This window comes from Trichosurus vulpecula, chromosome 1 (assembly GCF_011100635.1).
Source record: "Trichosurus vulpecula isolate mTriVul1 chromosome 1, mTriVul1.pri, whole genome shotgun sequence".
Classification (NCBI taxonomy): Eukaryota; Metazoa; Chordata; class Mammalia; order Diprotodontia; family Phalangeridae; genus Trichosurus; species Trichosurus vulpecula.
This window is the reverse complement of record NC_050573.1, coordinates 444,171,115-444,186,689: the sequence shown is the minus strand read 5'-3', so window position 1 is coordinate 444,186,689 and position 15,575 is coordinate 444,171,115. Positions and strand designations below refer to the sequence as shown.

General features: G+C 38.1%; 1 protein-coding gene across 1 annotated transcript in view; it reads left to right on the top strand.

The window, feature by feature from the left end:
* The window catches only part of UTP15 (UTP15 small subunit processome component), a 19,275-nt gene extending 3,700 nt beyond the window's left edge, over positions 1-15,575 (top strand). The window contains exons 4-13 of the mRNA XM_036763893.1: positions 82-266; positions 2,101-2,279; positions 3,545-3,670; positions 5,204-5,339; positions 11,342-11,426; positions 13,019-13,168; positions 13,643-13,744; positions 13,912-14,045; positions 14,700-14,758; positions 15,170-15,575. Coding sequence (XP_036619788.1) covers positions 82-266; positions 2,101-2,279; positions 3,545-3,670; positions 5,204-5,339; positions 11,342-11,426; positions 13,019-13,168; positions 13,643-13,744; positions 13,912-14,045; positions 14,700-14,758; positions 15,170-15,402 — 1,389 coding nt within the window. The 3' untranslated portion in view covers positions 15,403-15,575. The remainder of the gene's footprint in view (positions 1-81; positions 267-2,100; positions 2,280-3,544; positions 3,671-5,203; positions 5,340-11,341; positions 11,427-13,018; positions 13,169-13,642; positions 13,745-13,911; positions 14,046-14,699; positions 14,759-15,169) is intronic.

Genomic DNA, 15,575 nt, shown 5'->3' with positions numbered 1-15,575 from the left:
ATCTTTAACTTTTGATTCATGTACTCCGTGGTGAAAAATATTCATGTAATTCTTTTGATATATCTTTGGTATTTGTGATAGATTCATATTTATGGCCGATACTCCCAAGAACCTATAAAAACCTTTTCGCGCTTCAAGGACACTGCGTACTGTGCTACATATCGACAAGATGGTAGGCTGCTGGTTGCTGGCAGTGAAGATGGTGCTGTCCAACTCTTTGATGTGACTGGAAGGGCACCACTCAGACAATTTGATGGCCATTCAAAGTAAGAATTGCATCCGACTTGTATTGGTACATTTTTTCAGTATAATTCTCTGATCTAGCTTTGAAGAAACTGATGGGCACTGTCATGGAGGTTTAGGTATTGTGTAAAAGCCCAAGTACCATGTTTTGTGGGTAGCCTGGGAGTAGGTTGGACTTTTGAGGAAGCATTTAGGAACCTGTATAAGTAGGTGGGTATTCAAGCCAGTGAGGAGTAGCTGAGTGGATCTCTGTTAGAAGTGAACTGTATCAGGATTGTTCTCCTTTCTTCTTGATTCTGTTGAACATTTTGCTTTTTGACAAACTGCTTGATAAAATGTAGTTTTATCTGATAATTGCAAGCATTTTATTAAAATTATGTATGACTGAAATATTAATTTAAAACAAGTGTTTTCTTCAGTATATTTCTCATTATTATTTGACACTAATTCAACAAGAATATACTGTGTCTATAGTGTGCCAACCATTGTTAGGGGATAGAGTTCAGATGAGACTTGGTCCCTGCCCTTGTGGGGCTGTCAGTCTACTGGAGGGATAAGATGAAAACACAGATGATTTAAGTGCATTAATACAGTTCAAAGGAAAGTTCTGTGTCTGAAGGGGAAAGTCATTGCTTACCATGAAGATCCAGACATGCAGGAGAGGGTGGTATGATGCTTACTGCAGGACAAGAGAGGAGTCCATAGACAGAATGTGGACATTGGAGGCACAGAGAATTTCATCTGTACAGAAGCGGGAAGGTTCAAAGAAGAATATCCTAGTTTTAAGCAGAGAGAGAAGGAATGGGAGAGGACTAGTACCCAATGATGAAGGGCTTTGAATGCCAAGTAAAAAAGAGTTGGGAAGGGGGAACAAATGAAGTGTTTTGGGCCATACCTATACAGAGGAAAAGTTATTCTAGCAGTGGCATGAAGGGTAAAGAGTACAGAGACCTGTTATGGTGCTATTGCAATTATCCAGATAGATGATTGACTACTCATGAAACAAACATTTGAGATTAAATTAATTTAATAAAGCCTGAATCGAAGATATTGAATAAGATGTGAACTACCTTTTTCTATTAGATCTGTTGAAGTTTATACAGATGTAAAAGTACCTCTTATTTCTTCTTGTTTTTGAACTCCCTTCACACCGTGGAAGTAGATGGCAGCCCATCTTTGCCCTAAGATGTAGTTGGTCCTGAGTTGTATGCGGCACGTAGAAAGTGTCAGCCACAGAACTTGGACCCAAGTCTTCCTGACATCAAGCCCAGCATCTGGGCATATATTTATTCATGCCACCTCTACCTGTGGAAATGTAAGCATGTCATTAGGACAACAGTGTCCCCAAAGGTTCACACTTTTACCCACTGAAAACCTCATGTTTTCCACAGCTTTGGCTGAACCTGTCCTTAGACTTTCAGCTCCCTTTTGTGATAGGTATTTGTGTAAATGTCTTTCCTTCCTATTAGATTGCAAACTTCTTGCAATATAGATCTGTGTTGTTTCTTTGTATACAAGACTCTAGCAGAGTTTCTTGCAAACAGTAAGTGCTTAATGAATGTTCGTTGAACTGAATTAAGCTGTCAGTTTATCGATATTGCTTCATTAATCTCTTTTTCTGTGACAGCCTAATCATGATGTGGAAATTTAAAATATCTAAACTGAATTGGGGCAGAGAGGCATTTTGACAGCCTTCACTTTCTTTTCCTCAGTTCTGACCCCACAGATTCCTCGCCTCTAGTCATCCACTCAAACTTTTTACTATTTTTAATAGATTCTGCAAATTGACCTTATTACAATATTCCAGAAATAAAATTCCTGCTATAGACTCATGCTTTACCATTTCTTATCTTTCAGAGCCGTTCATATGGTAGATTTTACAGCTGACAAATACCGCATCCTCTCTGGAGCAGATGATTATACAACTAAGTTATGGGACATCCCAAATGCCACTGAAATTTTGTCCTTTAGTGAGCACACAGATTACGTGAGATGCGGTTGTGCTAGCAAACTTAATGCAGATCTCCTTGTAACAGGTTAGCTTCATATTTTTCTAAAGTAGGTGATTTGTACACTTTTTGCTCTTTGGGGGAGGGAGCAGTTTTTCCAATTTCGTAATGGAGTTAGGTTTGTTTCCTCTCCTTTTTACATATTATCTTTGACTCGCACTTCCACCCCCTGTATTATTTGTTTTGGAGCCGGTGTGGTACAAAGGATCTCTTTGAGCTTTAGTTTCTTCATCTGTAAATTGAGGAGATTTATAGATGGTCGTTGAGGTCCCTTGTGGCTGAATGATAAGTGTGCGTTATATGTGAGTAGCAAACTGCCTTCAAAATTCTCAAGGCTGCTTGCCTTTTTTGTGCCTCTTGCAAAGCAAATCAGTGTCATTCCAAATTCAACTACATTCGTTCTTTTATTGATGTATTTTGTTTTCAGATGTTAGTCACCTTCTAATGAACAGCTCTCCCTCTCCCATAGTACCTTGCTGTTGTTTGTTTGTTTTTTTTTTTTGAGGGCAGAAGGCAGGGTAATTGGGGTTAAGTGACTTGCCCCAAGGTCACACAGCTAGTAAGTGTGTCAAGCGTCTGAGGCTGGATTTGAACTCAGGTCCTCCTGACTCCAAGGCTGGTGCTTTACTCACTGCGCCACCTACCTGCCCTTGTGTTAAACACAACTGCCTAATAGAGGGATGGCTCAGCACTCTTCATGTTATTTTCCATTTTCGTAGTTGACTCTAATGTAATTTGGGCAGGTTCATTTCAGTTTATCAGGCTGTGTGGCAGTTAAGGGTCAAAGGTGCTGGAGTTACATTTTTGAGGCTGCCTTTAACCAGGGTTTTACACCTTTGGTTGTTTAGCAAACTGACATGGACTCTGAAGGCAGGAGCAATGGAAAATCAAGATAAGCTAGACCCTGCTTAGGAAAGCATGACTTGTGCACGTATGTGGAACAGGGGAATTCGAGAGTTGGAGGTGACAGGTGGGATTATCTCATGCAACTCTCACTAGATAGAATGGTCAGAGGACTGGGCCCAAGGACATCTGGGCAGTAGTGAGCAGACCTAGGCCTGGAAGCCAAACCTTCTGGCTCCAAAGCCTCCTTTCCCACTGTGCTGTCTGCAGGGTGCACTTGGTGCTCAGCTTGTACACACAGATGTTCTTGGGGATCCTTTGTGCTGTTAGCCATGCCTTTAGATTTTGTGATTGAACTTTTGTGAATTGTGAATTTGCTTTGTGAATTGTTGTTTGTGGTTGTTTTAAAAAGACAGCCAATTTCATAAAAACATAAACTGATGTTTTAGGTTCATACGACCATACTGTAAAAATGTTTGATGCTCGAGTGAAGAAAAGTGTGCTGACTGTGGAGCATGGACAGCCTGTGGAGAGCGTTCTGCTCTTCCCGTCTGGAGGCCTTCTAGTATCCGCAGGTATTGGCTTTTGGTTTTTTTAAAAAGAGATTTAATAGTGGCCTCTCGTTGCATACTGGTATTTCCTTTCTGAATCACAAACGATCCTTTACCAGATATCGTTTCCTCGTTTCATTTGAGTAATTTGTGTGTGACTTCTTTGGATATCTGAGTATATATTTCAGGTTGGTGAAAGAGTAGGGAAATTTGGACAGATGTTAAGGGCTGTTTAAACATAAATTATCATCATTGCTATTATCTAATAAAGGGTTATTCTTGACCTTAAATTTTGAATTAAATACCTGAAACTTTTTATGAAGACCACAGTTATTTTTAAGAAGGAAAAATACCTCCCACATTGGCTTAGTGCATTTGTATCTCTCCAGCTCAAAGGGATCGCAGCAGAATTTTGGTCAGAGCCAAAGTTATGGCAATCTCTGGCTTGATGACCCTGCAGGAAGCTGGTGGTTCAGCAGGGCCAGGGAGACTTTGAGGAAATGCAAGCTTCCAAGACTCTGGTGTCAGCCTGGACATGGCCTACATGGAGTCTGGACAGAGAGTTTTGTCTTTGGTTTATCCAGCTAAACTTTCCAACATGATGCAAAACTAAGGGCCTTTTTCTATTTAAGTTAAAAAGTTAGTGTAGTCTTGAAATGCTGCAAACGTGTGCAATGCATACATATGTTATAAGAAGTTGCTTTCCATAAAGAGAATTCCTATATTTGATATAGTAGAACCTAAAGCTTAATGCTAAGCAGCCTAATACTTAATAATATTTCATATTTACATGGAGCTTTTAGGTTTAACGTGGCTTCTTCACAGTGACCTGATTGAATAGGAAGTGCAAGTTGATTATTCCTATTTTACAGAAAAGAAAACTGAGCCCCAGAGAGGCTAAATGATTTAGGATTATGGGATTTAGAGCAGGGTAGTGGTACTTTAGAGATTACTGTATAGAACCCCCTAATCTTTACAGGTGAGAAAAATGGAAGTCCAGAGTAGTAGTTGTGAAAGTTTCATAGTTGTTAAGTGTCCAGCTTATCAGTGTTTTGTCGATTACATCATTTGTCCATCTTATCTCCTACCTCTCAGTCCAGGGTACTCTCTCTACCTTCCCCCCCACCAAAAATATAGATCTCCCTGAATTTTTTCCCTCTCTTCTCTTTGTTGTGCTTCTGAGGAACAAATGCTTGAAATTAAGATTTCTAGAGAAGGCTTCAGGTTGCCTGCTTACTGAAAAAGAGATCCATATGCGGTCTGGGTTCCTATGGTGGTAATTTTGATGAGGTATGTTTTCATTAACTTAATAGTATTTCACAATTTGCCTAAAAATATAATTTTTTTTCAACACAAACAGAAGGGCTTTTGTAATGCATTTTTTCTCAAGTTTATGGTTTTCATAACAAGTTTCAAGTAATTTGCTTTTCAAACAAAGAGGCTTTGAAATTGGAGGTCAAGAATAGTACTTCCTTGTTTAATAACAGTAAGGGTGATTTATTTTTCTAAAGCACTTTTGTGTCATGCTAACGTATATTTGATTCTTCTTATTACCAGGAGGTCGCTATGTTAAGGTCTGGGACATTCTAAAAGGAGGACAATTGCTAGTATCCCTGAGAAATCATCACAAAACCGTCACATGCTTATGTCTAAGCAGCTCTGGACAAAGACTACTCTCTGGATCACTAGACAGGTCAGTATCTTAATTTGATCAGAGACTTGGCTTTGTCTTGAATTAAGAAAAGTATTGCATGGAGATAAATGTACAGGTCTCAACTGCTTAATGAAGTAGATGTGGTTCTCCCTCCCAAAGTTGGTTGTGAAGTGAATTAGTTAATAATTTTTTTTTGTTTGTTGATTCCCATTTCCAAAAATTGTTTGTTGTGTTGTTGTAATATTTGAATTTTGTGTAGTGCTTTGTAGTTTCCAAAATGCTTTCCTCACAAACCCAGGGTAGGTTGGGCAAGTAGTTTCATCCCCACTTTATAGATATGGAGACTGTTACTTAGACCAGATTATAGGTAAATAGGATGTGAACTGTTGGTTATTTGTATATAAGGAATCCCAGAGGTCTTATTGCACTTGAAGCTTTAATAAACTTTTTAAAAAGCTTAATATTGCACTAAGATTTCTGACACCCTGCATGGGAATACAGTAAATTTTATGTTTGTCTTTTATGCCCTCCAACTTTGCTGAACTCTTAAATGTTTTTTGGTTTTCCTTGGCTCTTGTTATATTAGCTACAAAGAAGTGATTATTTTAATATTATGGATCATTTAGAAAACTATTCACTTAATGCATTGTATTTGCTAAGATTTGATTTAGGATATTTATACTCAAGTAAAATCATCAATGAAGTGGACTAATAGTTTACTTTCTTTGGTATTACCCTTGTTAGGATTTGGCATTAAAATCTTATTTACCTCATGTAGCCTGTTCTGATCTGCATTTTAGGGTAGATTATGTAATAGAGAGAAACTGGAAGTTCAGAAAAATTCAGATAATTTTAAAAACCAAAAAAAATATATAGGAGCTTAATTTTTCATCACTTCTCACTTTTTTCTGACTTTGAAGACATGGTCTGCTATAGCAAGTTGGCTGAGAAAGGCCATTCCCACCCTTATATTTTTATCACTGATTGTGCAAAGAAATGCATAGACTTCTCATAGAGATTTTAGAGGGATGAGAAAATAGATATATGGGCCAGTGATTGTTTACTTGGTGTCACTTTTTTAAAAAAGTGCAATTCATGATTTTTTGGGGTAGTTTTTAAAGAATTTTATTACATCTTTTTTTCATCTATTTGGTCAAAGTCAGACACCCTTTTCCACTTCTTTAGTGTGGTTGCTTTGTCTCCTGGTACATTAGGTACTGAAGTGATAGAGTCCAAATGTGGTTGCTTATCTGTTGTTGATAAGAGTAGATCACTATAATAAGGAATAACTGCAATATATTGTCTTAATTTTTTAGTCCTTTCCTCCAGGGATCTGACTCTGACTCACATTGATTGGCCAACAATAGGTTCCCAGCCCAAGACGCATTTGGTTATTGTTTGGGCTCTGGTGGTTCAGAGTGAATGTAAATAGTAACTGTTTTTGTTTTGGCCAGAAACCCTGAGGGTCTTTCCCTGCCAGATTGATTTTTTTTTTTGGCTAGGTAAAAGAGGCTGATCTGGGAAAGACCTTAGCTTAAAAAGGCCAAGGTCTCCCATTGCATCCAGGGCCATTTCCAATCATCCTGATCTATATCTTGCCACTGAACCCAGATGACTCTGGAGGAGGGAGTGAGGCTGGTGACTTTGCACAGCCCTACCTCACTTAAATCCAATTCACCCTCAAGTCATGACATCACCTTTCCGGTGTCATGGTCCTCTTTGAGAATGAAGGACAAACAATGACAATGTTGTAGCATGTAGGGGATCCTGGGTTTTCAGAGGTTATGTCAGCAGAGCAACAAGGTCTTATCTAACAGGTTCCTTCAGGTTATAAAGCATGGTCTTAGTAGTAGACTGTCTGCTATTTGAAGACTCACTTTGATAAGTTTGGAGAAGATCCTAGAATTCACCATGGGTGATGAATTTTTGGCCATTGCAACCCATAAAGCAAGGAAAAGTACAAAATGGCCCTTGGTCCAATATGATCCCTTTTTTTTCCTGCATTGACAGTGGGAGTACAGGGATCAGAAAGTAGTAAGAATCACAGTTTTTCAATCACTTACAGATGTTAACTGTTGGTAGCCTAAATGTGAATTCCTTGTCTGGAGGACGTACTACTGGAGGAACTGAATCATATTAATCTTGACATTCTCAATAGTTAAAAGGAGTCCAAAAGGGCCAAGAAACAACTTAGCCAGAAAACACTTGTTTTTGCCAAAGCAGAGAGTCATGGCAGCCAAGGGTAATACTAGCTTAGGATATAAACTGGTTTGTAAAATCTTACAGAGTGGGATGGTGGAAACTTATGAGCAACATCACATAAAAGAGCAAGGAGAAGTGGAGGAAAACAAGTTTTACAGAAAGCTCAGTGAGAAACCTAGAAGAACGAGGGTAACAAACAGATGGAAAATAGGAAAGGTCTGTCAGGATTTCTGTAACACACTTCTCTTCATCAGTGTTGGTGAACTTTTCCACATGTGAACTCATGATCTCTAGGGTGATGTGTGAAGGCGTAGAAATAACACTAAAGAAAATAAAGATGGGTGAAGTCAAGCATACACAGAGGGGACAGAGTCGGTCCCTTTTGGAGGCAATGCTCTTTTGAGGGTGATGAATTCATTTTCAAGGTCTCTGAAAGAGGACATCATACTAAATCCTCAGGAAAAGATTCAGATTTTACTGCTCCAAAAAGCAATCCAAAAAAAAATGTCAGTAACTAAACTTGGGTGCTTATTTTCCCATACCTGTAATTCAAGGACTTTATTGATGAAAATATGCAAAAGGAACAGGCAACTTTTACAAGTGATATTCTTCAGCAGAATATAATTTTGTAGTCACAAAGTTGATAGAAAGGTATAACAAATGTAAGATTCCACTTTACATTTTGTTGACTATAAAAACAATTTGATGTAGAACACAATTTCTTCCTTACTATCTCCAGTGCCTATCTTAAAATCATATGAAACTGAAAAAGAAAATAACAGAGAACTTTATAAAGCCAGCTATTTATAAATATCGAGGCAGGGTATAAAACAGACATGCTAGCTAGAGGTGTTTGCCCTGTGCATGTCCTGGAGGATGTCCAGCACAGAATCTCTAGAGAAGAGTGATTCCCTGTAGAAGAGGAATGTACTCCACCCGGTGTTGCGATTTTTGAATAATACTGTTCAGATTGTGTCATTCCCAGAACATTGCAGTTTTCTAAATAAGTGTAGTTACTCAAACCTTTTCCTTTAATTTCCCATATAGAAAAAAAAGTGAATGATATAGACCTGTTGGCTCTTGGTTCACATGCACGTGTTCTGTAAAGCTCTACATGGATCTTCGACGCTATGGCGACATAATGGTCTCAGAATTGAATAGGAAATAAGGCCTAACTGCTCACGGGAGATTGCATAGTGCCATTAATGACCCTGAGCTTCCCTCTGAAGCAAAAAGCCCTTCTTTTTAACACCAACATTCTTCCATTGCTGCTATGTGGCTGTGAATGGGGGACCACCATAATCTGAAAGGAAACAAAATGGCAGTTGAGCCAAAAGGCAATGGAATGATGCATGGTGGGTATGACAGCATCTTGACAGCAAAGAATTTTGCCGAGAGAGTTGGGGTGAAAGATAATATCAGAAACATGGTCCAGGAGTAGTAGGATACCTGATGGCCAGCACCATCATGTGCTCCATTGGGGCCCATAGTTGTCAAGAGAGGTTTGTTCTAGTTCTAAAGCTGTGAATTTGTGATACTGCAGTCGCACATGAGTGGAGCCCCTATGTAATGTTTTCAGGAACATGAGAAGGCATGGATGAATGAGTTGTTGGCACCACTGGAGGGAGTTATACCCACATCACCGAGTATACCTGTTCATTGAACTACTTTTCCTTTTGTTCAGATTCACTTCATCTCTTATATCTTTTTTTTTTTGTACTAATTTTTTCTTCTTCTTGTTCCTTTGCTTTCATATTTCCAGTGCACATTATGGTGGTCTTTGGACTATGAGCCATGGAACATTCTCAGTAGACTGTTTCAGATTCTTTAGTTCTTGAAATATTCCCCAGTTTTCAGAGATAAGTCAGCTTGCCCAATGAGTAGTTCCAGTGGTAAATGCATTTTTTATGAACTTTTCTTCTCCATCATCCGGAAAGCAGAGTTGGCTTTTTAAAGTGACATCACTCTTTTGTGGCATATTAAATCTTGTCATCTTAAAAGTTTAAGGTCTTGGCAAATAGATGGCTGAGCCTTTGAGGATCGTTCTTGCTAGGAATCCTATACCTTAGCAAAACAGACTTTTTTCTTTAATCTCAGAAAATCTTCTTTATTCTTATTATAGTTTCCATCTTAACCGAACGTAGAACAGTTCCTCTGGTAACCCTATTATTTGCAGATTCCTTGCATTCTAAGCCTTTTGATGTCTCTTATTTTATTCTTATCCCTCCTTGTATTCTAGTTCTGAGTTGAGGTTTGCTGTGCTGATAGACTTATAGCATGAGTAAATCCACCCTAGCAGTTTGTAGCCTCCTTAAGTATTCCTCTACAACCTTTACAGGTGTAGAGTCTGTGATCTTTTTTTGTAGGCATTATTTTCTTATCAAATCAATAAATGTAAGTTTGCTTGTATTTATCTGAGTCTGTAGTTGGTGCTGGAGCATGCAGCATTTATTAATTATATCGAAGTTATCTTATTTAGATATGTGAATCATTTAAATCTAGATTACAGTTTTGGGAAGTCAGGAATAGAATCTCTTTTTATTCTTCTGTCTCCTCTAGTATCCAGCATACACACTGTCCATAGTGGTTTCGTTGAAAATGAATGAACGAACAAACACATGAATAAAAGTAGTCCATGAATTGCCTGTCTTAAAGTGCCTTTACTTAAAAAAAAAACCTATTACTGTGCTTCCTCCTCATGGATAGTGAAGGCTTATTTCAATAAATCCTCAGTTTCTTTACCTTGTAAAACAAGAGAATTAAACTAGACAATCTTGGCGGTCTTCTAGTCCTAGGTCTTATAAATCTTATGATAAATAGCTGGTGGTAAATTTTGCCATTGTTTATCCTTTTATTCCTATGTTTATGGTAAATTTGTTTATTTAGCTGGTGCCTGGATCTTTATAGGGATTATTCACATTTCACAATAATGGTTGTTGAGTTGATCATTTAATATAGGTAAATTGCCAAAGTGTTGAAGTGACTTAAGAAGGTGGCAAATCTTCAGATCCCAGCCCCAGTGTTCTTTGCACCCTACCACATTGCTCCCTTCCTGAAGGGCTCTGGTGTGTGCCAGAGGACATGAGGCCTGGAGGGAGCCCTAGAAATCTCCTCAGCTACACGGTGGCTCCAGCTTGCCATCTTACCTTTCCACACTGAACCGAGTGGTTTCATTTTAGTTGAGCAATCTCAGTAGAGTGCAGCCTGCAATAAAATTGCCCACTATTTTGTTGTGCTAGTGGCTTTAACCTTTGAAGTGTCCTTGTAATCTAGAGACATGCCAAAGATGATGGCATGTTAAAAAAAAAAAGTGCCAGTTGTGAGTGTTAGGGTGATCTGGTGGAAAGAGGGCTGGACTTGGAGCCAAGTGATCCAGGTTCTGGTTCTGCCTAGAGTTTGGGTAGTTTTCTGGCTATTACCCTAAATGCAAAACCTCATTTTCCCCATCTGTAAAATGGTTGTAATAATACTTGCACTGCCTATTAGAGGGTTGTGAGGAAAGCGCTTTGATGATTTTAAAGTGTGATGCCAGTGTGAGTTATTTTTGCAGCTAAAAACCAGATAATAGTTATCACAGAAGTCATTACTATAAGGACTGTCTCCTTTGAAAGAGTGGCATTTAAAAGTGAAGTAAGACCCTATTTTTCATGGCCTGTAAATAAACATTTAATAAATTTTGGGAGCTCCATGGTGAATCATTTTACAATTCACATAATGTCTTAATTTAGTTTGATAAATAGGTCTTTATGCTCATAGTTTTTTTTTTAAATACTATATATTGTGTACTTTAGGCTGAAAAGTTCCAAGAAATGTTGTAACTAAGTTTCTCTTCTTACTAGGAAGGTGAAAGTGTACAGCACGACTTCCTACAAAGTGGTGCACAGTTTTGATTACGCAGCATCAATTTTAAGCCTGGCACTGGCAGTAAGTATCTGTGCAGGGTTCCTTGGGGTATGTGCTTATTCCTTAAAGCTATCCTTTAATCATTTTAGACAGATCGGAATAGGGATCTTTTTGGTTTGTAATTTAGTCTGAAGAATTTCCTTTTCTTTCTCTTGCCTGAAATGTTTGAGAGTGTCTAGAATACATATAATGACTTAATATAATGTAGTATGTGGGGCAGCTAGTGGATAGAGTCCTGGGCCAGAAGTCAGGAAGACTCATCTTGCTGAGTTCAAATCTGGCCCCAGACACTTCCTAGCTGTGTGACCCTGGGCAAGTCACTTCATGCTGTTTGCTTCAATTTACTCATCTGTCAAGTGAGTTGGAGAAGGAAATGGCAAGCCCCTCCAGAATCTGCCAAGAAAACCCCAAATGGGGCCATGAAGAGTCAGACAGAACTGAAATGACCCAACGACAACAACAGTGCAGTATGTACCAAGATATCAGAGATGAGAATGAAAAAGAACAGAATTTGTAAAGCACATCCAGTCCAACAAGCATTTATCACATGCTTCCTGTGTGCACTTTATTACTGTGCTAGGTACTGGGAATACAAAGACACAAATGAAACAGCCCCCTTCCCTCCGCTTACAGTCTCGTGAGGCGAGATAACCTGTATGCCCATAAGTGTACTACATAATAGATGCAAGGTAATTTTTGGGAAAAGGCACTATTAGTTGGAGGATTAGAAAAGTCTTCATGAAGAGCAGGAGATAGAGGCTTGAGAAGAGAGGGTATTGAACAGCTCCTGTGCTAAGTCAGATAGAGAGGTAATTATGGAGGAGTAAAAAAATCACCTTGCCGTAGTGAACTTCTTGTCGAGATGAGATAAACACGTGGTAGATCCAGTCAGTGTGATTCTGTGACTTTCTCTAGTTCTGTTTGGTAGCACATAAGTAGGAGCAGAAGAGGTAGTTGGGGGGAGTTATACAGGGTTAGGGTTTGGCGAGATACGAGCAGTGGCAGGACAGGAGAACAAGGAATTCAGGAGTAGAGGAAAGGGTTGTGTTGAACTGGTCATCTAAAGGGTTGTAATTAGGAAAGGGAGGAGGTGAAGTGGCCTAAGAAGAGGTGGATGCCTGGAAAAGTTCTGAAAGCTGGAGGGATTGAAGGTCACCCTTAGGACAGAATGATTTTAGGAGAAGTAAGTCATCTTTGATCTAGATCTTATGGTCCCTTTGGAAAGACTGTAGGAAAGTAGAGCCTTTTCTGGAGTCAAGGCCAACTGTGAGGATTTAAGAAGAGTCAGTAGTTTGGAGGAGAAATACAGATAGTTTAAGACTCTTAAAATATATTGTTAATTCTGTATTCATGTATCTTACAATTTTTTAGTGGAGCTATATGAATGAATATAATCCACTTACCATGTGTGTTCATCACAAAGGTTATGCTGATAGTAAAATGAAGTTCTTATTCTTTCCTACTCTCTGGTCTCACCCTAATGATCTAGCAATATAATAAGCAGCAGTAAATAACCCTTTAAAGTCTATTTAAAATAAAAGGGGAGTATCTGATTGTTACAAAACAGTATTACAGTTCACCAGAACTTACCAACATTTAAAAATTCATTTCAGCGTGAAGATGAGACGATAGTTGTAGGGATGACCAACGGAGTGCTAAATGTTAAACATCGGAAACCTGAAGCAAAGAAGGATCCTTTTCCAAGGAGACGAAGACCTGCATATAGAACCTTTGTTAGAGGGAAAAATTACATGAAAAAACAGGTATTTTCAGGGAGAAGAGAATAGAATAAATCCTTGATTTCTTTCTTTTCAACATAAAGAATGTGCAAACCAGTCCCTTAAGAAAGTTACTAGGAAGCATCAGTTCTTTAAATGACAAAATAAGCCTGATAATGGGGATTTGATAAGAGGGGAATACTTTTACAAGGTGTCCTAAGTAAAGAGGGTTGATAGAAGTTATAATTTCTTCATAAATTTATTACATATGTATATATTTATAACTTTATAATATAGTTATAACTTCTTAGAATTAACTTTTTAGGTGTTGATTTAATCATTCTTTCCCACTTTTATGTACTTTATCTTGTACGCATAATGGTACTTACAGTATGAATATTTAAAAGTACTTCCTTCTTCCCTATCCCTTCCCTGCTCCTGTGGAAAGAGATAATGAAAAAAAAATCACTTAAAGAAAGAAAAAGATTATTTTTTCCTGTTTAAAATTTGTCTTTCTAGGATGATATTTTGGTCAGCAGACCATTAAAGACATACTTACAGACATACGACAGAGATTTGAAAAGCTTTCAGGTTTCCAAAGCTCTTGATAGAGTACTTCAGGTGAGCAACATCATTTTTTTCCTGTAATTGTTTTATTTGGGGTAAATTACCAGGATTCAGGAACATAGAAAAAAAGCCTTTTAAAAAGGTTTTATAATGTTAACGACTTTGATCTTGGATTTTACTGCATTGTCTGCTCCGGTTGACTTTTTTCCCTTTTATTTTAGCCCAGGTTTAGGGTCAAACAGCCTGAAGTTACAGTTGCTGTCATTCAGGAGTTAAATCGAAGAGGAACTCTTTCGAATGCCCTTGCAGGAAGGGATGAGAAACAACTTAGTATTATTCTTAGTTTCTTGATAAGGTATGTTTTGTGGTCCTAAAACAACAGCCTTTTGAACCTGAAAACCTTATTTCCAAATTAGAGAAATTATTAAAATAGTGAGGGATCATGGTGTAGTAGATAGAGAGTTGGCCTGGAAGCCAGGAAGACCTGAATTCAAGTCCCACTTCTGACCAGTACTGCCTGGCTGAACCCTGGGCCAAGTCATTTAATCCCTCACTGTTCTGGGCAACTCTCTAAAGTGTAAGTTGCAAAGATGGTGCCAACCTGCACTGGGAGGAGAAGTTTCCTCACCTGGAAGTTCCATATACCAGTGAAATCACAGTTTCATGTCCCTTTCCCTTTTAGTAACTCACACTTCTATGCTGCTCTAAGCTTTCCTCACACCAATCCTATGAAGTTGGTAGTAGAAGTATTAATTCCCCTTCCCACCCCCATTAAACAAATGAGGAAACTGAACTGAAGAGATTAAACTTTTTTTTTTTTTTTTGAGATTAAACTTTTAGTAGTATAGTCATATAGCCAGGAAGGGTCAAAGCCAGGGTTGAAACCCGACCAGGTCTTCTGACTTCAAATCCAGTGAGCTGCAAACTTTGATGTTTATAGAGTTGGTGTAACAAAAAGGTGACAACTTCCTAACTTTTGGTTCTGATAAACCAATTTTTTACTTTGTAGGCACCTGGCTGAGCCAAGATTTGCCCCTGTTTTGATCAATGTTGCTGAAATGGTTATTGGTAAGTTGTAAGGGTTTGGGCTTTTGGTGGTTTTTTTTTTTTAAGGTTCGTAGTTTTCAAATTTAAACAGTTTAATAGATATAGTTGTGAAAATGCTAAAATTGAATTTAAAATTCAGCTTATATGATTGTTTATCAACTCAGATTTATAATCATAACTGACAGTTGTGTAGCACTTTATTAAAAATGCTTTAATATTATCTTATTTGATCTCTTATGAGGGACATGGCTATATAGTTAGATCATTGTGTGGATTGTTTCTATTCTTATGCTTTCACAAAGGATAAAGTAACTATTAAAAAGAAGCAGAACACGTGGTTGTTTGTCATATACTTCAGTGCGAATTCTACCATCTACAAAATTACATCTTATAGTAGAAAGGATGTTCTAATGACTGTTTTTTTTTTTCTAGACATATACCTACCTGTGATTGGACAGTCACCAGTAATTGACAAACAGTTTTTGGTGCTTCAGGAGCTTGTAGAAAAAGAGATTAGTTATCAAGGACAACTATTAGAAGCTTTGGGGATGATGGACATGCTCTTTGCTACCATGATAAGAAAAGAAAGCACTTCTGTGTTCGACAGTAAATCCAATGGTGTTTCCAGGGAACAGGAACAAGATACAAGCACTGTGCTTGTTTGAGACCTGGGTTGGTGAATAATACCAACCTTAATTGGAAAGGGAACTGTTAGATGAGTGACTCCCTACAGATAACTTCATACAAGAAGAAGCTCATCAAAGTGTATTTTTTAAGAGAGACTGAAGTTGTTATGTTTGGGAAATAAATATCTCCTTAAGATGTGATTTTTGATGAA